This window comes from Alligator mississippiensis, chromosome 14 (assembly GCF_030867095.1).
Source record: "Alligator mississippiensis isolate rAllMis1 chromosome 14, rAllMis1, whole genome shotgun sequence".
Classification (NCBI taxonomy): domain Eukaryota; kingdom Metazoa; phylum Chordata; order Crocodylia; family Alligatoridae; genus Alligator; species Alligator mississippiensis.
In genome coordinates this window covers 29787982-29810065 of record NC_081837.1, presented here as the reverse complement: position 1 = coordinate 29810065, position 22084 = coordinate 29787982, and the positions used below count along the sequence as shown (strand labels likewise).

Here is a 22084-nt window from a genome sequence, read left to right as displayed (position 1 = left end):
CACATTTGTCTCTCAGTGGCTGGAGGGGACCTTGTAATTGCTGCCATACAAACAGGCCTATAGGATGGGGTTGTAAGGGTTCACAACCTCCATTACCCAACTCAGACTCATTGCTTGTTGCACTGGCAGCCCAGAAGAAAAGCCAGGGAAGCAGGCCCTCCCCTGTCCAGCACAACACTGGCCAGGACCCAATCTGTCCAATATAGGCCTGGCTCCAGACCCCATCCTGCTTGGCACATCACAGCCCTGGTCCCAATTCCATGCTTCCCCAGTGCTGCCTGGCTGCCCTCCGCGTTGGTCTCTACCTGAGGAAGCATTTCCAACTCCTGTTGGATGCACACTGCAGGAAAGAGCCTTATCTGGAGTCAGGCTGTAACAACCCTGTATTGGCCCAGGTCAACTCCTGGAAGCCCCAAACACTTTCCATTCAGATTTCAGTGTGGTGCCCTATTGCCAAGTGTTTCTCAGACAAATTCCTCTTGAAGACACTGGCCAGTTCATTCCCCCAGTGGTGTGGCTGCCCTGGACAGCAGGGGCAGAGGAGTGGTGGGTACTATTGGGAACACCTGCCTCCTCCACAGTGGGAGCTGTAAGTGTCAGGTAGGTGCTGCCTCCCTCAAGAGATAGGTCTGGGCAGTGTGTCTAAAAGCCAATGAGGTCAGCACAGGCAGATCTGGCCTGCTGACTCTCATCAAGGCTGGACAGGGCCTGGAAGTAGGCCATAGGATTGAAGAAGTCCCAATTGGAAGGTTTAATTAAATTATTTGCTTCAAGGTGTCCATTGTCAATGTAGCCAGGGTGTCTGTGGCTCCCTCTGCAGAGTCATGTGCCAGTGCAGCTGTTTTCCAGTATTACTGCTCACCTGGTTGATCTGGGAGCCTTGTGGGCAGAGTTGTGATAAACCTGGGACTCCTGCTGTCTCTCTGCCAGACTTCACAATTTACTTCTTTAATTTGTCACATAAAGGCTCTGCCACTTATCAAGCAATCTGCTCTACAATAAGGGGAGCAACAACAGGACCTGATCCCCAGGCTGATAGACCCGGAGTCAAGAACTCTTACACCACTTTGAACTACGAGGGGATTGTAGCAGGGTGTCCTTCTATTAGCCTGACCCAGGAGACAACTTCCTCATAAAGGGTAGACAACACTTAGGTCCCATTTTCCAGTCTATTTATTTTTACATGCAAAAAGTTTGTCCCCCAAGACAAATAAGGGAAGCAATAACTTACATAAATATACAAATAACAAACAAAGTAAAACCTCAGATCTTTTCTAAGACCTAGAGAGAGAAAAGCCACCCAGGCTCAGTGCTTTCCCCCTCAGCATACCAGCCTCCTCTCTCTCTCTCTCTTCCTCTCTCCTAGCTATGCTCCCTGGGAGCTTTTAACTTCCCCTGGGGCCAGCCATTCATCCCTGTCAGCTGGCCTAGGACTCCTAGGCAGGCAGGCTATCACTTCCTAATCCCCTGCAGCTGGGCATGAGCCCATGAGCCATACACCCTGTTACAGAGATGTCTGGATGAAGGTCTCTCAGGACAGGACAATTGGAGCCTGGAAATACCAGTTATTGATACTGCAAACAGGTTTTGAAATTGGCCCATGACATAATTTGAGTGAGCCATCTGGTGGGGTCAAGAAAATACAGGAATGGGTACTTGCCTGATTCCTTTGGCCTAGGTTTTACCAGGACATTAAAGACGACTGCATGTTCTGCCCCAAGTGACACGGGTGGCTCCACACCCAAGACATCTGGCACTACTCACCTCTGCCTTTGGTAAGTACCCACTTTGAATGAGTCAAGGTAGATATAGTCAGGTCTTTGGAACTGAGCACAATTGGGTGTTGTTTTATCTTTATGCTTATGAGCTGTACTGTCTGGTACATAGAGGCAGCAGTGATCTGTAATGCCTTGATCTATACAGTGGTTATAGAATTGGTAAAAATATTCTCGTTGATGGATCTCCTGGGAAAATACTAACAGACCAGAGTATGGTCTTTATATCAAGGCTGTTGGAAAATATATGAGCCCTGTTAAATCTCTACCTGGCCAGAACTTCCATCTGCCACCCCTACACGGATGGTCTGGTAGAGGGATTTAACCATATGTTTAAGGGGGTGTTGAGAAAGTTTGTGGCAAGAGAACCCTGGAAATGGGATGTACTCCTGTTGTACTTGCTATTTGCTCTCTGGGAGATTCTCCAATCCTCCACAGGGTTCTCTCCTTTTGAACTTTTATATAGGAAGCAGCCCTAAGGTATATTGGATCTTCTTCATAAGATCTAGCAGGAACAGGGCATGAGGTCTCAAAATGTCAGCCAATACAGCCTCAGTCTATAAGAATAGCTGGACCCAGTGGGGCATTCACTGAAGAGAACCTCTGGACTGCACAGCAGACCCCAACAAATTACTATAATAAGAATGTATGACTCTGGGTCTGTCAGACCTATCCAGGTCTATCCTGGAATCCCCACCACTCCCTTGCCAATTTCCTCTGTATCAGAGCTGGTAAAGACTATTCACCAAATTATGGCTGACCTAAGACAGCTACATAAAACAGGTAAATAGGCAATACCAGGAAGATTCCCCCAGTTGTAGTAGGTCAAAAGGCCTGGCCATTAACAAGGAACTGACACACTGACCACCCTGAACAGAAGCTGGACCACCAACATCTTGGACCTTACACCATAACATGCCAAATTAGCCCCATAGCATTTGAACTTGCTCTCCCAGTGTTTCATGTATTTCTGTTAAAACCTTATGTAGAAAATCCCTTCCCAGGATGTCGCCATCCACCTCCACCCCCATACAAATACATGAGAAGTATCTTGTATGTGAGATCTTAGATTCCAAAAAGTCAAGAAGTAGACTTCTCTACTTCAGCCTGGGAAAGATGTAGCCCAGAAGAGAACCTGCATAAAATGTCCATATACCAGATAAAGTCCTCCCACCATGCTCATCCAGACAAACCAGACACTAACGTGCCCAGGGGTTGCCATGAAAAAGGGGGCAGTGTTAGGACCTGTAGGACTCCAATCCAGGTCTTCTAGGCTCATGGACAAAGGCCTGGGCTGCAGCACCACCAAGCAGCTGACTGGGTGCTGTACCAAGCCCAGCCTGGGCCCTCCCATGAGGTCCCTAATGGATAGCCATGTGACCCAAGAAAAGCTATTGAAGCCATAGCCCCCTGATGGGAGGGCTAAAAAACTCTCCCACTTGCCCTGGGGCCTTGTCCTAGCAACAGTGTTTGTTGTCCTGATATTTGGGACTCTTTTGCCTTGCTTCTATCTCCCTCCTACCTCATTTTCCTGTCTTGCTCCAGTCTAGCCTTTGACCCCTATACCTTGTTCCTACTCCCCTTATGGTGTGTTTTGAACCCTTTGGCTCCTGACTTCTGGCCTGGCCTGAACCCCTGGTATGACACCTTGGACTCAGACTGACACCTGCATCATGATCCTTGGCTTCAGCTTCTGGCATGGTTGACCCTCTGCTTCTGAACTCTGACCCCCCATGTCTGTGTCATACCCCTGACACCCAGGAGCTCATTCCAAGATAGGTCATTATGGGCCTTGTTCCAAACTAGGCCACTCAGGAGGTCATGCCAAATCTCGCTATAAGGGGGTCCTGCCAAGTCAGGCCCCTAGGGGGCTTATGCTAAGTCAAGGTGTCATCAGGGTGTCATGCAGAATCACAAAACTAGGGGGTTCATATTGTAGAGTTACACCACCTGGGATTTTATGCCAAGTCGGATCATATTGGGGGAGGTCATGTAGAGTTGCCCCCTGGGGAGGTCCTGCTGAGGTAGGATACCTGTGCAGTTCTGCTAAGTCACGCTACTAGGTAGGTCATGCCAAGTGGGGCCACCCAGGAGGTCACGTGAAATGGGAGAACTAGGGAGCTCATGCTAAGTTAGTCACTCAGCAGCTCATGCCAAGTCAGTGAACTAGTGGGCTCATGTCAAGCCACACCCCTGGAAGGTTATGCTGTGTCAGGGCACCTGGAAGGTCATGGCAAGTGAAACCACCAAGTGGGCCATGACAAGTCAGGTCACACATATGATCATTCTGTGTCATGCCATTAGTGGGGGTCATGCTGAGTCATACTAATGGGGGGGCTATGCCAAGTCAGGCCACATGTGTGATTATTTTGTCACACCACAAGGGGGGGTCATGCTGAGACATCCCAGTTGGTCTGACATGCTGAGTTAGAGCACCCAGGAGGTCATGCCAGGTTGGGCCACGTACATGCTCATGCTGTGTTAAGTCACACTAAATTAGGCCAGTAGTAGAGACATGCTATGTCAGGTCACACAGGTGGTCATACTGAGTCATTCCATTAGAAGGGGTCAGCCAAGTCAGACCGCTCAAGGAGTCATGCCATGTCAAGCTGCTAGAAAGCCTGCAGCCCCCTCTTCCTGCCTCTTTGGAAGTGGGCATCTTCCTTTCCTTTGCCGCACCCCATTCAGGCCCACCTCACTCTGGCAGCTCTTTCATGTTACCCTAGCCTAGGCCTCATGCCATTACAACTCCTCTGCCAAGTCCTCCTGGAGCTCCTCATGGATGTAGAGATCTTGAAGGACAGCTGTCGTGGTGTGATGTGTCACTCTCACTTCCCTGGCTGTTCCTCTTTGTCCCTCTTTCATACCAGCTGAGGAAGAGTCCATGTCTGTCTCTGTGGGCTGAATGGTGTTGGGGGAGGGAGAAGGATCCTGCTGTTTCCTTTCTATTTGGAAAGCAGTTGTGACTGTAATTCCAGCCCCCCATGCTTAACTACAGAACCTGATCCACCTCTGCGACTGTGCAGCTGCCTTGACAACCCTGGGGTGGCCCTTGCTTTACACAAAGCCTCTGATGGTGGGTGGCACAGGCATCCTCTGCTGGTACCATGGGGGATGCTTGGCAGAAGCAACCCCACTGGCTTGGCTGCCCAACACTGTGTGGTGGCCTGGGAGATGGAATCCAGTCTGTCCAGAGCCTGTGGGGCTGAACTCCATCTCCCAGGAGTGCTGGGGGATGCTGGGTAGAAGTAGCCCCGCCTGCCCACCTGGCATTGTGTGGCAGGCCCTGGGTGAGCTGCGCTCAGGCCCTGGCAGCTCCAGCTCCAGCCATTGTGCAGTGCACAGCAGGTGGAGGCTGGAGTCTGTCTGTGGGCTACCACACTGTCCTGTTCCATCCTGCCATCAGGGCTCCTGGGAGCTGTGGGGTTCAGTGGGTGGGTGAGTGGCGGGGTGCATGCATGCACCAGGAGCCCTGATGGTGGGGTGGGACAGTGTGGAGGCCTATGGCCAGGCTCCATCCTCTACTCCGCAGCTGCGGGTGGTGCTGGCAGGCGCTGGCTCTGGGCTTGCAGAGGCATGCTACAGCACTGGGCAGTCTTATGGTTCTGCTCCCACTGCTGCTCTGGCACTGGCCCCAGCTGTGGGGAGCACACATGTGTGTGTGTGTGTGTGTGTGTGTGTGTGCACGTGCCCATACACACATGCATGATTGTATGTGCAGCTCTCAACAACTCAACGAAACTCGTTAAGTGGCTCTCCAGCCCAAATAATCACCCACTCCTGTTCTAGCCCCCGCTGGGCTCTGAGTGTCACTGAGCACATAGAGCCAGTGCTCTGGGCTGTGCCAGCTGTTCACAGCTGTAGCAGGCACAGCCATACCAATCACAGGCAGGCAGGCAGGCAGCCTGAGGAGGCCCCGATGTCCCATGCCATTTAATCCGACGTGCTGATGGTCCAGGGAGCAGCAGGACTGGATGGGAAAGTTCCCTCACAAGGAATTGGGTTACTGGGAAACAGATCCTGCCTGGGCAGGTGCATCTCCCTGTTCCTTCTCTAGCCCACTATGTTGACCCCCTCCCTCAGATGCTCCACATCAATCCCACCCTGTTTCAGCCCCATCCCTCAGGCTTGCTGTTTCCCTCTTTTCTGCTACTTCCTCCTGCTAACCCAGGGGGACACTCCTACTTTCAGTCTCATCCCCAGCTTCCTGTGTTCTCTCTTCTGGTGGGGATACTCACATCATGGCATATGGCAGGTACAGCGGGCATGGCAGTAATAGGGTAACAGCTGTTCTGATGTGTGGCCTCATCCTCCCTGTCTGGCAGCAGCGCATCTGGCAGCAGCACAGTACAGGCCCATCTGTGCTATCTGTTGGGACAAGAAAGATTTGGGATTAGGGTGAATTTGACAAGGTGGGATCTCATGGCCCCTCTGAGACCTCATTTCCTCTAGCAATGGCTAGAATGCTCCACCATTCCCTTGCAGATAGGCTGTCCATTTTTAAGAGGCTTGGGGCTGCTCCTCAGAGAGCAGAGGGCTCTGCACCAATGGTAGGAGATCTACTAAGGTGTCTGCTTTGTGCTGTGGTCATGGGAAGGTCCCTGTTCCAGAGCCCTGTGGGGGTGCTGGGCTGGGGCTGAGCTCCTGTGGCTGAAGAGCAGGATCAGGCTCTAAAACCTGTTTGCATCCTTCCAGCAATCTGCAGCTGCCTTTACAAGTGAACCTGGGCTATAAGCTGTGAGGAGGATCTGGGCACAAAGTCAGGGCATTGTCTCCACAACAGCCCACACTGGCACAGATCAGTGTGGCCCATACCTGGTCTTTCAGCTTCTACCTCCCATCCAACCCCTCCCAACCCTCCTCTCCCCTAATTCACACACTGCCATGCTCCAAAGATGGATGTTCTCCAATAAGGCTGCTCTGGACTCAGCCAATGCAGCTGCTTTCAGGCAGGCCTGAGCCTGAGGGCTGGAAGGCAGCAGTGCCAACAAGCCCTGTGTGACCCCCAGGAGTTTGCCAGCTCCTAAAGAGCAGCAACACTTAGCTTTGTCTGTATACGCACATCTCCATGGCTGTCTCGGTGCTCAAGGTGGGCCTGGAGCTGTCTGTGTGATGGGGACACTTGGCCGTCAGAATCCCACACCGCTCCCTCTTGGGAGTGTTGTAGAGCGTTTTCCTCAGCCCTTTTCTTTGCCAATGGGCCAGCATCTGTGTGTGGTTTGGGATATTGGAATGAACCCTGTGTCCCTTTACAGGTTTCCACCTTCAGGGCAGTGAGCAAAGCCCCGTTCCTGTGGAGGATGCAAGGGCAGAGGTCTGGCAGGTGTCCTCAGGCCTTTTTTCTCCCCTGATTCTCTGGTGTGGTGCTGTCTGGGCTAGTAGGAAGAGCAATGCCAGGCCCTGCTCATGGGGCTTCCCTTACGTCTCTGCTCTGGGAGTGGCCAAGGGTGTCACTCAAGGGTCTGGCTTGTCTGGTAGGGCTGAGGAAGGAGAGTGGGCTAAAGAGGCCCAGCACAGCCTGGTGAATCTTCTGGGAAGACGGAGATGTGTGGCGCACTGGCTAGATTTGCTGGCCTAGATGCAGCTGGGAGGTGGTGATGGAGAATCAGGCCAGAGTGAGGGCTTCCTCTGGGGCTGGAGGGTCTGGCCTATTGTGCAGCCTTGCAAGGGCTCTGTGCTTGTCCCACACACTTGCTGACCTCCCCCCTGCATCACTGCATCTGCTGCTCTGTGCAACTTCATCTCCTCCTCTGTGCTTTGTTCCTGGCTCTGAATGCTGCCATCACGCGATAGAAAACTCGGCAGCTGAAGCCCTCACGAAGGCCATGTTTCACATGATGGGTCAAAGCCTCCAAGCTGGGGAAGATTCGGCAACAGGCCAGGCACTGCAGGCCCTCCTGGGTGGGCAGGAACTCCTGTGGGGTGACAGTCACTGCCTCGCTGTCATCATTCTGGGCTGGTGCCTCCTCTCCTTGTCCTCTAGTGCTGTCCTCTGCCTCAGTGTCCTCATCGCCTAGCTCAGACCTGGTGTGGTGGCTGCTCTGGTCCAAGCCAGCAAAGTCCTCTCCCGCTGTATACTTGGCCTTATATATACGAGGCCGTTTCTTAATGGGACCAAAGCCAAACCTGGTCTCCCAGGCCATAGTGATGCCATTGACTGCTGTCACATGATAGTAATATAGGTATTTCTTTTGTTCCTCCTCTTTGGTGTCTCTCACAACTGCTGACCTCTTCCTCTTCATGCCCCTGCCAGGTGGGTCACAGGGGCTCTTGGTGCACAGGTGATTGGTGGCCACAGGCTCCACAATGCGGGTAGAGGAGTGGCTTGTTACGGTACTCTGCCTGGCTTGTTCCTTGGGGGCAGCAGAGGCAGAGACGCCCTCTCCAGCTGCCTCCCCAGGGATGGGTGTTGCTGCACAGGCTTCCTGGTGACAGGGAGACTCCCTGGGTCTCTGTGAATCTGCGAACAAGAATGCAAGGCCCAGCCTGATTGGCAGTGTTCAAAGGGAAACTGCCTCCTTCCTCCATGTTCTGGGCACAAAGGGGCATCTCTGGCAATGGGAAGGCAAACATTGACAGCTGAGAGCAGGGGGTGCCCACTCAGTGAGACCTGCCCAGCTGGGGCATCTGACACTTTCCTCAGGAAAAGACCCGGAGCCCCTCATTTGGGATGGTAGAAACTTGCCTGGACAGAGTCTTAGAAGTTATCTTGTAAGTCCCAGTGGTGTTGTGGCCCCTGGGGACACACGTCCCTGCCCTGACATCTAGGAGCCTGAGATTCATTCCCAGCAGAAGCAGGAGGAGCAGTCAGGGCCTGGCTGTGCCCATTTTCATCCTCTTGGGACTTAGAGGTCCTTGCTCCAAGAGGCCAGGACACCTCCATTTGCTATTTCTCCTTAGAGAGTTGATCCACAACTCAAATTTCTTATCCCCTTCTCTCTTTAAATCTCCCCTGGGGTCTCTTCCCCACCGCCCATAAAGGCCTGTGTTTTCCTCTCTGGATGGTCTCTGGCTCTTTCCTGTTTAACCCATTTAGAGATCTCTGTCTTGCCTTCCTTTGAAACATTTCTGTCCCTACACTGTGCTCTGGGCAGTTGTATCACCCCTTCAGGGAAAGGGCTCTTGTTCTCCCTGAGCGCCCAGCTCCGTAAATCCCTCGGGCAAACTGAATTTTTGTAACTGGTCAAAATGAAGCATCAAATCGGGAAGTCAAAGTCAGCCCCAAACTTTCCACTTTGCTGCCACGGATTTTTTATTATAATTTTTAGTATCTCTCAAAAACAAAGAAATATGTCATGTTTGGTCTTCAAACAAAACTTCTAACAGCCAAATCAAAATACTTCTTTTAAACTGTTCATTGTTTCTTTATTTCTGATACCAAGAACCTGCCAGCCCCACCTCTGAGTCTCCTCTTGCCACAGGTGATGTCCCTGGCACTCACCTGCCCCCTCCTGTTCAGCTCTGGGCTCCACCTCCCAGCCATCACCAGGAAGCCCCTGGCTTTGCTTCATGGTAAGCTCAGGGCACACTGGACAAGGCTGGTGCCTCTCAGGGTCCTCGACACCTTCCAGAGAGTCTGGCCCAGCACCAGCAGTCAGGCCGAGATATTACCAAGGAATAGGAGATGGCTCTGTGCTCACACTAACTGCAGTAGCAAGAGGCTCCTGGCTGCCCTGCCTCAAGCTCTGTGGTCCAAACAGCACCTGGTTGTTAGGATACGAACAGCTTGGAAGGTTCTGAGTCGGGCGAGCTCATCACCGCCTGGGTGACATCATAGTTGCTTCTCGGCAACACAGGGAGATCTGTTTTTTCTGATCCTGAGATGCTTGCAAGCCACTTACAGATATCAGCTCTTGCTTTTGCCAGTAGACCAGTCTCTGCTGCATTTTACTGGTGTGTGTTGGCAATGTCTTGATTTGAGGATGATCTCTACCATGGCTCATTGGTGGGTCTTGACGTGATTTCCTTGAGCCACATATCCATCCAAAGAAGTTGCAGGTTTTTCCACAGAGGAGAGCAGGCTATAGGCTAGGATTTCTCTCCCTTTCCTTCCTTCACTCTCTCTTCTTCACTTTGAGGGCTAGATGCTTTATCTTGAAGTAGGCTGCCACTTGATTGAGGTTGTTGTGCCACTGGAGTCAGTTAGCAGTCAGTTCCTTGCAGCTCTTGATATCACCATCCAGATTCATAGATGCTAGGGTAGGAAGGGGCCTCAATGGGTCATCGAGTCTGACCCCCTGCCCATGGCAGGAAAAAGTGCTGTGGTCTTGTGACCCCCACCAGGTACTTGTCCAGTCTCCTCTTGAAGACCCCCAAGGTAGGGGAGAGCACCACCTCCATTGGAAGCCTGTTCCAGATTCTGGCAACCCTAACCATGAAGAAGTTATTCCTGATGTCCAACCTAAATCTACTCTCTATCAGCTTGTGGATGTTGTTCATGGTTATTCCAAGGGGTGGCCTGGTAAATAGAGCATCTCCTATTCCCTACTGCCCCCCGTGGTGAATTTGTATAACTATTCTCCAACTATTTGGGCTGGTTTAATAAAAGATATCAAATTCACCCAAGGAACCTTGTCTGCCTACACTGCCACAAGATACCCACCTCAGCCTTCTCCAGCTGAGGCTGAAAAGGTCCAGGTCCTTTAGCCTTTCCTCATAGGGCCTTCCCTGAGGGCCTCTAACCATACAAGTGGCCCTCCTCTGGACACTCTCAAGGTTGTCCACGTCGCTCTTGAATTGCAGCACCCAGAATTGGACACAGTACTCCAGCTGCGGCCTGACCAGTGCTGCATAGAGGGAAATCATCACCTTCCTGGACTTGTTCCTGATGTACCTACTAATGCACGACAAAGTGTAGTTAGCTCTTGTCCATATAATGGGCTGCAGGTGGTAAATATTCTTCTAGTTATTACTGTGTCCTGCTGCAGAGCAGACAAGGCCTTCAGAAGCTAGTGATAGTTGACTGGGATGGGGAGAAACTGTCCCCTGTATAGACAAAACTGAGACTCCCCCAGGGTCTTTGAGAAGCCAACACAGGACACTGCAGACCTGAGGCAGATCTCAGCTGGTACACTGGAGACAAAGGACTTTGCCTCAGGTTGCTTGTCCCTAATCCCAGAGCTACTTTCATGGAGTCTTGCCAAGGGGCCCCTTTATGACAGAAGCAGAACCAAATTGCTGAGGCAACAGCCCCAGGACCTCAGGAAAGCACATATTTGAGTAGCTGGGCATGTGCTTATTAGCACTATCTGGTATGGCACTGAGCAATGCAGCCAGGCACCAAATGGTGCAGGTTTTCTCAGTCTTTCCTGACTCACCTCATGAAAGTGAAGATGCTGGTAGCAAGCATGACATGCCTGTGCTGATCCAAGGGATCCAGGTGCCCAACTGGCCCCTGCACTTTGACCTGCCCTGGTTCCTAGGAGTGTAAAGTTCCACTCACACACCATTGCCTGAAGGCTGCCATAATGACACTATCTAGGGTGCTGTAAGACAGCACAGGGAGGCTGGGTAATGCAGCAGCTACAGCTAGTACTAGAGATCAGGGAGGAACCATTATTTGTTTTTCATGCACCAAGATGAAGGTGGCACCAACAAGCTGCACAGCAAACACCGGCCCAACCAGCACAAAGAAATGCAAGGCAGGAGGACTGGGGTCAGCATCTGGCCAGGGTCCTCAGGGCTCCCCTGCCTGGCTTGCCAGGGCCTGTCTATACTATTGCAGCAGCAAGTTGTAGGGAAGTTGGGGCTGAGCCTGCATCAGCCCCCATATCTGCAAGTTAGTCCAGACCTCACCAGTGAGGCTGCTCCAGGCTTGAGAAGCTTCCATGGGAAACTTCCAGGTCTCAACATGCCTGTCACTCATGTGTGTGGGTCATGCTCAGCCCCATCCTCCTGGGACCTTCAACAGAATGGGCAAGCCTGTAGCATCCAGCACACTGGTGCCAGCTAGTCCAGCCCCAGGGGCAGGATTGCTTCCAAAGCTCCATTCCTCAAAGCTCTGCCCAAACCTAGCGATGAACACCCCAAGCAATAGAGGTCCCAGCCCTTCCCCAAGGATGCTGCTCAGCACATCTCCCTTCAAGCCTGCCTAAGATGTGGTACTGGCCTGTATTCCTGCCCAAGCCCCCAGGCCCAGACCCAATTATTCCTCCCCTTTTTTATAGTAGCTCCCCTCAACCCTGGCCTGAACCCACATCTGTATTAGGATGGTTTGCTGAAACAATTACCCTTTACAGGCAATGTAGCTCAGCCAGTGCCATACAGGGTGACTGGTGCAGATGAGAACCCACACCAGGCTCTCACTATAGTTAACTCAGCAGCAGTAACTCCCACAGTCTAAAGAAAGCCTGAGCCAGCAATGGTAGTGGCTGCCCAAACACCACGTTAATGGGTGAACTACCAACAGAGCGCCATGTCAAAAAGTGGTAAGAGCTATCAGCAAGTGAGTCTTTGATCCAACACGGCCCCCAGTTGGTGGCCCAGCCCTCCACCAAACTCCATGGAAGGAACACTTGTGCCCCTTTCTGTAGTAGGGATAACTACACTGCACTGCTCCATTCACCTTTTCAAGTAGCCCTTCCACTCATCAATAGCAGCAGAGCCCAACTTTCCTTGATGGCTACAAAGGGGCTGATGAACCATGGCAAAGGTGGCATTGTCCCAAGTGCCTATGCCCTGGAGTCAGATTCACCAAGGAGCTAAGATAAAGTGGGGCTATACATTAGTTCAACCACCTAAGACTGTGGCACAGAGCCTCAGACTATACAACACCTGCTGCAATGCCAGCTGCTTGAAGGCACATGCACAGTGAAAGACCTCACAAAGTACAATAAATGAGTAGAAGTATGTGTAACAAAATGGTCAAATGTGATGCAGAGACAAGAGAAGAAGCAGGTCTGCAAGAGAGCTGTGACCCTTACATACACTGGAAGTAGGGTCTTGTGATCACTGGATCCATGTAATAAGCAACTTACTGGTCCAGCCACCAGCCTTCCCCACTGGCCTACATGGAGCTGCTTAGGGCCAAAAGTCCCCATACCCCAGCTGCCTGGCTCTGAACAGGGGTCACAGCACCTACGCTGCTGGGGCCTTTCTCTAGAACAAGGGTAGAGAACAAGGCTGGGACAGATACGCCAGGCTTCCTGGATCCCAGAGCCTGCTTGTAACCCAGACCCCAGGGGGCTGTCGCAAACACTCCAAGTGGACAGCAGGGTCAAATCCGGTCTCATATGGACTTTTGTGTGTAAAAATATATGTCTCTCTCTATATAAGGTTATATATATCTACACTCCTAGTATCACACCACAAAGAAAAACCTTCACCCATTACAAAAACCACACCTGCGCACCCGTACAAAGGACCGCTGGCCACCCAAACCCGTTACAATATCCGCATCGTGTGCAACGCACACAAAACCAACAAGCAAATCCTGGTCCTTTGGGCCAGGCAACACTTCCCTTCCATCCCCACCTGGCTTGCAGGGTCACATGGACTTGAAGTGAGGGAGAAATGCAACTTGTTCTCTAACCCATGTATCTTGCAGCCCCATTCAAAACCCTTTGGGGGTTCTGCATCACAAACATGGCAGGGCATCATCTGGGGGAAGCAGCAGCTACGGGCCTGAGAGCTGGGCAATGGAATAGGCAGAGGTGGGGATCCCCAGGCCTTGAGAGCTTTGAGGCCCCTAAATCCAAAGGGGAAAGAGCCCCCTCCTAGGTTAGTACCACCCACTCCTACTGTGTGACATCTCCCATTGCTGGGAAGGTTCAATCACTGCCCAGCAACAGGGTGTGGTGCCCCCTAATCCCAACAAGGAACCAATGTCCTAAATGCATCTACCAGGGACTGCTGATGTGGCAGTAGTGACTCATCCTAAGAGCAAGAGAGAGGAAAAGACAAGGTTGATTCAGGTGGCCCAGGGGCCTCTCTACCTCTTAGGATAACCAACCGCTCTGATGAAGGAGGGAGGGACAAGTTACCCTGGGAGCACAGGGCTGCCCACACTAAGCAAAGGGGGCAGTAGGTTTAGGTGCTGCTCCAGTTGCAGCTTTGAGAGCTTGCCCCTATTTGTGGCATGCAAGTCACTCCTTTAGAGCAGGTGATGGCACTAACTTTCCCCTGGCTCTAGAGCACGTGGTAGTGTCCAGCCTCTCTCCTGCCTGTGCACAACCCCATAAAGAATAACTACCATGTGTATACTTACAAGCATCAGCGCACTGAACACGAACATGATGTACTTCATGCAGCCCAGGACATTCATTCTGAGGCTGGAGGTGACGTCAAGGGCATGGACGGGACCAGAACAGACAGAGCCCTGCAGAGAGAGCTAGAGTAAGGATCAAAGCAGCTGCTATTCCCCTCTTTTACTAATGCAGTGCTGGATGGGCAACCACACCCCTTAGTGCTCTGGGCACTGGATTTGCAGTTTCAGGGTTTGCCCTATTTATCTTGACAGGAACAACACTTGGACCAAAAAGACCCCATGGGGACTGGGGCTTTTAGTCCAGTGATACTAGCAGGGGTCAATGGGAACTAGTATTCAGGACTCCTGGGTTCTATTCCTAGGTCTGTCTTTGACCTGCTGTGTAGCATATGGCCAATTACATGTTTTCTCTGAGCAGTTTCCCCACCTGGCAGGAATTAGGGAGGACAAACTGGGTATGACCAGGACACTCTGAATGGCAACCCCTGTTGTGTGGGGGTGTCAGCACTGAGATGTGCCAGTGGGCTAACTGTTAAATGAGCTACTTAGTTTGTATGGTGCAAGTGCTTAGGTCAGATCTGGATCCTCAAGCTGAACTTTTCTCTGTGTATCTTTCTCCTTAACAGAAACTGCTATTGCTGCTCTCCCTAGTACGGCAGGTCAGGAAATCAAGGCTTAGTGTTGAGAAAACATGAATTTCTAAAACACTTTCTAACCCACGTGGAGACAAAACAACCCAAAATCCCACATTTGGGCAGAACAGAAAACCCAGAACATTTCTGATTAGAAACCCTAAAACCTGCTGTTAACCTGACAGGATTCAGCACAGCTACTTGGTGGTAGGCAGCAGTTAACTGTCAAGTGCTTCACGCATAAAGCTCGGTGCAATAATAATGGGACTCCATTTGGACTGCAAGAACTTGGATCTTTATTAGAAGTGCCATGTGCTCTGTGCTGCTGCTTGCCGCTATGAAGTACGTGTGCTTGGAGCTGTTGTGAAATTCTCCAAGCGTGTGGAGTGTCCCATCCTCACCTGCCAAATCATCTCCACTGCAACTTGTGTTCCAACCTGAAGGAGCCACGAGGTTGTTACAAGAATCATGTTCCATCTCAGTCTGCAACTGTCAGGCCCACAGGGCTCTTAGATCCATAGGAGGCATAGTAGTGAGCTGCTGATGACCAAAGAGCTTAAAAACCAGGAAAGCTCTGGCACCTCAGCATCTTGCCAGTGCCCTCAGGAGCAATAGCTCCAAGTTTCCCAGCTTAGTAGGTTGGCTGCAGAGCAGCTGTGTGGTTGAATTAGCAGGAAATGAGGCAGGTTTCTGATAGGGACCTGCAGGGTTTAATACCTGCTTGGCTGGAAAGGTTCTGTCACACATTTGTCTTTGGAAGTTCCTCAAAGCTTCCACAAAAGGTCCTTAGTACAATGAACTGGCAGATCCCACTGGAAAAAATGTTGCCTGATTTTTTCTAACCAGCTCCAGTCTCCAAGTCCTGTGCTCTAACAGCCTGGTGGGGTCCAATGTTTCTGTCCCTGCATATGAATGGCCTGCACAAAATTAATATGGGCCAGAGATACTGAAATGCCTAGTGCAGTTCTGCTGCAAGAGCACAGAAGAAACAGACCCTAAGCACTGACCTACATCATTCTGGGGCAGCTTGGAGCTGTTTGTCTAGGCATTCAAGATGCTGAAGGAATGAAATAGGGATTGGAGACATTGGATTCTCTCTGGTTACCACTTTTCTTCTTATGTTATCCAGTCAGTCAGTAAAGAGGTTGAGTCACATAACCAACTTTGTACAATCTGAAAACTGGATCCTCCCACTCTAAGACCTGTGGTCTCAGAATCTACCTGGATTTCATCATCTTGTTCTCACAAGCCTTTATTGAGTCCTGTCTGAGCTGTTCCCATATAGGAGACCCAGCTTTGGGCATGGCCTAGTGTTGGTTGCAGTTTGCTGCAGTATTGGTTCCAAAAAAATCTTTTAAAAATCTGACCCTCACAGTTAGAAGCTTGAAAAAGTGACCTGGGTGTGAGCAACACTGCCTGAATCCATGATAGCCTAAAAAATGGTGGCTTAGTCCCCATTTATGAATACTAAGCTACTGCAGATTAGCTTTCCATTATTTCAGGGTCTGAGAATAAACACAGGAAGTTATAATGTAGCAATAGAGGCCTTTTCCCCCACCGTAAACTGCACTTAAGTTCATTTTTGCCAAGGAGGCATAGAAATGTCATGCAAAAGCCCTGAAAATAGAGTTAGCAAAAAACCACAACTATCAACTGGTTGACACTGCAGTGGTAGTGATGCCCACTTTTTGCCCAATAGTCTAGGGTTATGGCACCTGATATGAGAACCAAGTTTTAAGTCCACCTTCTCCATGAAGGGATCTGAACCCTGACAATCCCAGGGCAGTGCCCTAGCCCCCAGGCCACACAAGGCTTTGAATAGCTGCTGGATGAGGGTAGGATACTAAACAGATTCCAGCCCTGGCACGTTACTCATGCTGTGAGACTACAGTGGCTTGTGAAATGAGCTTCTGAATGCCATTCTTGGACTGTCTGAATTGCTCAGTTCCCTCAAGTCAACAAATACATACTCTGAGTGAAAAGGCCCCCAGCCAGCTTCTTCTCTTGGAAAAGAGATGAAAAATTGATGCTGAACAGAATCCATCATTGTGCTGGGAAATATTATATAGGGCAGAAAAAGAACATCATGTCTCTGCTGTTGTTCACAAGAAGTAATTAAATAGTGCCCTAGAGATGCAGAAAGATGATCTGATCACAACAGAGCAAATGGTGAGTTTCAGTATTAATTATTGCTGGGTGGCTTGCTTAGTTAGCTTTTTGCAGCTTGTCTCATATAAGAAATTTTACTTGTGTGTGTGAAGCACTACTCTCAGGGAACTCCTCATGAATATTCAACACAAAGATACTCCCTGGTAGTGCTTTGCTTAAGAAAAGACCTGCTATCCCCTTACAAGGCTTAGCATTCAGTGTGGACCCAGGCAAAAACTAGCTGTACCAGCACATCTGTCCAGTGGGGCGGGGGCCTTGCAAACAACATGCATTTCCCACCTGGAGTGCTCCTGGCTGAACCTTGAGAGAGAAATGTCTCCCCCGGGGTTATATGTTCAGATTTTCCTCCCTGTCTTCCTGTACTCAGGAGGTGAAAGACTTGCATAAAGAGCCTTCTTTAGGTGTGGTATTCTCCAGCAAGTAGATGCACTTAAGAGTGTCCACCATTCTCTGGTTTGGCCCTGCGGCACCAGTGACAATACTTGAATCCAGATGACCTTAAGGAGGCCACCCTGGTTTCCTGGGAATGTTTTCTTCCCCTTTTTAATCTAACAGGCTACAAAAAATGAATTTGACTGACTTTAGGAATTGGAAGAGCCAAGTGACCTTAAAGGAGTTAGGAACATGAGCCACCAATGTGATGCTGTAGTTGGCAGAGCTAATCAAACTCTGGCATGCATCTACCAAGGCAAGGCTAAGGATGTCATCCTCCCTCTGTACTCTGCCTTGGTGACACTGCAGCTGGAGTACTATGTCCAATTCTGGGCGCCACACTTCAGGAAGGATGTGGAGAAGCTCGAGACTCCAAAGGAGGGCCACACACATGATAAGAGGTCTAGAGAGCAGGTCATACAAGGAGAGACTGAAAGACCTGGGACTGCTCAACCTGGAGAAGACTCAGAGGGGACTTGGTGACAGCCTATCAGTATATCAAGGGTGTACATCAGGGCCTGGGGAAGCATCTGTACAACAAGGCCCCCCAGGGGTGGACAAAAAATAATTGCCACAAGCTGATTGAGGATCACTTCAGGTTAGACATAAGGAAAAACTTCTTTACAAGTTGAGTGCCAAGAGTTTGGAACAGGCTCCCCCAAGAGGGGCACAGTCACCCACCCTGGTGATCTTCAAAAAGCATCTTGACACCTATCTTGCTGGGGTCGTTTGATCCCAGCAGTCTTTCCTTCCCAAGTGCAGCAGGGGGTTGGACCTGATGATCTGTAAGGTCCCTTCCAGCCCTTAACAACAACTACGAACTTGTTGCCGTCTGTAAGGCACCAGTAAGTACCTCTGTTTCATGAGGAAGCTAACGCATGACAGCTGCAGTCTGCCCTTTGTGTTCTCAGCATGAGGCATAAAGAATAGCAGGCCATACGGGTCTGAATGACCAAAATCATGCCTGAGCTGGAGTGCATAAGGGAGATTCACTGCTATAGTGGAATATACAGATCACCAGTTACCCCAAGGAAAAACACCCCATTGCAGAATCTAATTCCTGGAGAGAATTCAGGGTTCAGAATCCTGAATGGGGATCAGCATCACTCTCCAGTGCCAAGTTAGGCACCTACATCTCTCAAAGGGGCAGAGATTAAACCCCACGTCTATCTGCACCATTTCCTATTGGCTGGCTTAGGTAACTTTCCACTCAATGTCCTGGCTTTTTTGGTTTTGTTGTTAGGTGCCTAACTCTCTGGAGGCATCACATAAGTAGACTCATCATGTGACAGGGGCTGCATATGCCATGAGTCAGCTAGGCATCTACAAGTTATACACTGCAATGCTAAATACTGCAGTGCCTAAATTGTGATCTAGCTCCCTCTCATTTTGCTGCTCCCATTAACATCCAGTAGATGGCACCAGTAAAAAACAAATTCTTAGGTTTTTTCTTATGAGAGGTTCGTGGGTCTGGGTTTAAAATGTTTTATTCACTACTAGGATTATATGTCTGTATTAACCCAGGCTATCAACTAGAAACTCTTCCCTTTCAAGCAATGTCTTTGAATATTGTAAAGGCATGTGTCTGTTTTCCTTATGTTATATAATTTATATAATTTTTGAAGTGTACCTAAAATCCTGGTTGCCATGGAACAGGGAACAGAGTGATTGCTTTCTGGGTAAAAGAGCAGAGAGGGAGTATTGTATTTTATTGTCACGCTGTAATCGGCATCTGTATTTCTTAGAGCTAAGCAGGACTCCTTCAGCTCATGGGGGCTGGTAAACAGTTGCCTTTGCTCGATGCCTGAGTGCTCTGACACTGAGAGCACCTTCATTATTCCTTTCAGGGAGATGTTGATTCAGTGGTAAGCTGAAAAATGCACACACCTCAATCACTGAGTGATATCTGATTGACTTAGTACCTTTCTTTTTCCTTCTTTGCCTCCATTGAGAACCTGCTGTACTTTTCATCTGAAGGGGTAAGGCCGAGGCATCAAACATGAACATTAACTTTGCAGCGCTCACTGGTGTTGCCTGACCCAAGCCAAACTTTCCTATCCCTGCATTTAATGCCAGCCACCACTCCAGGAGCTGGGGTAGGCCCTGTTCAGAAAGAAGCACTGGGGGACAAGATCTGGTCAGAATATCAGAGCAAGCACAACAGCTCCCTCATAGCAAATGGCAGCAAGACAGGCAGGTCCTTAAGCCAACTGAAGGTTTGCCATTAAGTTTACAACAGCAAGGACTACAAACCACACAGATACTCTGATTTAGCTACCCTCATGGGTTATGCCAGAAATTCAGCTAGCAAAGAAGACTGATTAGTCCCATTATACTTCAAGATACCTGCACCTCTGAGATATTATGTTAGTGGTTAGCTTTCCTGAGGCAACCCAGCCAGAAGCCTAAGGAATCTTCTGGAGTGTTAGATTACATCCACACTCACATATTTTAGAGCTGTCCTTTTGCTGCACAGTGGAGGGTACACAGATGGTATTATACTGGACTCAGTGACACAAGAGGTTCCTTCTAGTCTTGAGACTTGTTTCCAGTAAAAATCTTGCATGCAAAAAAAAAAGCTGAATGCAGGCTAACCTGCTCTCATAACCAATGGGTTTGGTTCATATGGTGATGAGACGAAAGGGACTTCCTTGCCAATCAGGAGGCAAATTAGGGTGGGGCTGAAACTAAAACCTGCCAAGCAAGTGTTCCAGTCACTGTGGATTGCTGTCCCTCAAAAAGTAATACTGCACATTCTGCCCCCCGCCCCCTTCCCAGAGACTTTATCTTTGTCTATTGTTTGTCTTCCTTTAAAATTGAGCTGTTTCTGTCTGTACACATATGCCTGCTCCTCATGTATGGGGACATAACCAGAGTTGCTCAACTAAGAAGCACTCAGGAAATATGTGATAGAAGCCACTCATCTTCTATTGCCAACCTGCAAATAATAAGTCTGAAGGGCTGGGCTGAAAGAACACGGTATCACCCAACAGCAAAGAGCAGAATACAGAGAGATCAAAACTGGAACCAGTCACATTGGAGTCACCAGCACTGGTTTGATAGAGAGTCCCCTGTTGCAGGAGTGATGTCAACACGTGCCATTCTGGGCCCCAGGAAGCAGCTCTCTGCACTGGGGGAATACATTATGAAGGCCATAATCTCTCAGGTGAAAGCACTACAGCCACCCTTTCTGTCTGGATCACTTGATATCTGATGTGTTGAGGCACATTTCAGCTTGCGAGGAACCAATTAGCAATGGTGGCAGGAGTGAAGCATTATAGCCTACGTGCATAAATTGAATGAAGATTTTCATATCAATACCTCTGGACATCTGTTTGATAGCAAGCAGGATGCAACACACAATTGTCTTCCAAAATTATTTGAATTCAGATAAAACTCTGGTCACATGACTGTGTTCATCAGAAGAAAAACCAGCTTAGTTTCAGCTAGGCTTTTTATTTCCATGTGATCTGAACAACTATCTACAAGCTAAAGGACTTTCCTCTTCTTTCATTCTGTTATTGAATGTTATAACCTGCTCTCTGGACATTTCACCCGTCATCCAGGTGTAGTAGCTGAGTAAGGCACAAGAAGCCTTTTCATGTCCATGAGATAATAGAGATTTTGAAATCTTCCTGTGATGAGCAGTGCCCATTTTCACTGCCAGTCACATTGGCAGAGAGCAACCAACAAGCAATCTTAGACTCACTGATTGATCACCGAAGCGCTTTTCGATTATGGAACAGAACATCTTTTCAGAAAGGGGCTTGAAGAACAATCTGGTTTCGCCCCTACTGCGTCTACCATCAGAGGAGGTAGCCATCTGTGATCACAAGTAGTCTTTCAACATGCTCATCTACTACACTGTCTGCAACACCGGTAGCTTCTCCAGCAAGTTTTAACTCAGTATTATATTTTTTGAAGCACTTGAGAAAGTCACTGAAATGTTACTAACCCAACAGTCCCAGTTCCTTAGCTAGTATCTGTGCCATTTCTGGTAACAGTGGTTTATGTCCTGGACGAAAAGGTGAACGGATGTGTCCAAACCACCTCAGAAGTGCTTCCCTAAGTCCGCATCGCTGCTAGCTCGCAATTACTCAAACTTCTCGTGGTGGCTGAACAAGTCTTCCTTCACTCCCTGCCCTCTCCAGGTAACAGGTTTTAAACCCTCCTTGTGTGCACCCCAAACTTTCTCACAAGATCTTTGCATATAGTTATCGCTGCTTGTTTTCAAAGTGTCTTTTTTTGCACGCCGGCCTAACCTGGGCTGTATAAGCTCGCTCACCATTGTGACTAATGCCGTCAGGCACAGAGGCCCTTCGCACTAATGGCAACCGCGCAGCCCGGGTGCCTGTCGCGCAGGCGGAGGAGCGGGGAGAGCCACGGCAGCCGCCCTGTCCGCACGGGGGGGGGGCGCAGAGGAAGCTCAAAACAAAAAAACCAAAAAATGCCACAAAACGTGTGACTGAGACGGGTGCGACGGCCCCGGGATGCTGGAGCCGGCTCCGCGGCTGGTTGGCAAGCGAGCGGCTCGACCTGTCCTCGCCGGGCCGCGCAGGCCGCCCGAGCCCCGTCTCATCTCGCGGGCGGTTGCGGTTGCGGCTGCTCCAACAGGCCGGTGAGAGCGGGCGGCGCGACGCTGCCCCCGGAGGAGGAGGAGGGGGAACCTCCCGGGAGCGGCGGCGGCTCCAACCCCGCGCGCGGCGCTAGACTTGCAAGAGCCGGGAGGGGGCAGCAGACCGCAGAGGCGGACGAATCGGACCGCAGGGACGTACCACGTGACACGGCTGTCCAATCGCGGCCAGGAGGCCCAAGCGGGACGACCCGCGGCAGCAAAGGACCTCTTCCCCTCTCCCCCTCCCCCTCCCCCG

General features: G+C 50.2%; 1 protein-coding gene and 1 non-coding gene across 2 annotated transcripts; both read right to left on the bottom strand.

Moving 5' to 3' along the window:
• Positions 1-1155: 1155 nt before the first annotated feature.
• LOC102574010 (uncharacterized) lies at positions 1156-22043 on the bottom strand. The gene is made up of 4 exons (XR_009456549.1): positions 19660-22043; positions 13981-14091; positions 6014-6143; positions 1156-4676 (listed from the first exon to the last, which is right to left on the bottom strand). It is a non-coding gene; the product is annotated as an uncharacterized LOC102574010 (transcript).
• LOC132243279 (protein FAM170B-like) lies at positions 6786-8275 on the bottom strand. Its single transcript, XM_006258799.3, has one exon. It carries the CDS (start codon positions 8015-8017, stop codon positions 7514-7516), a length of 504 nt encoding a protein of 167 aa, XP_006258861.2. The 5' UTR covers positions 8018-8275; the 3' UTR covers positions 6786-7513.
• Positions 22044-22084: the final 41 nt, after the last annotated feature.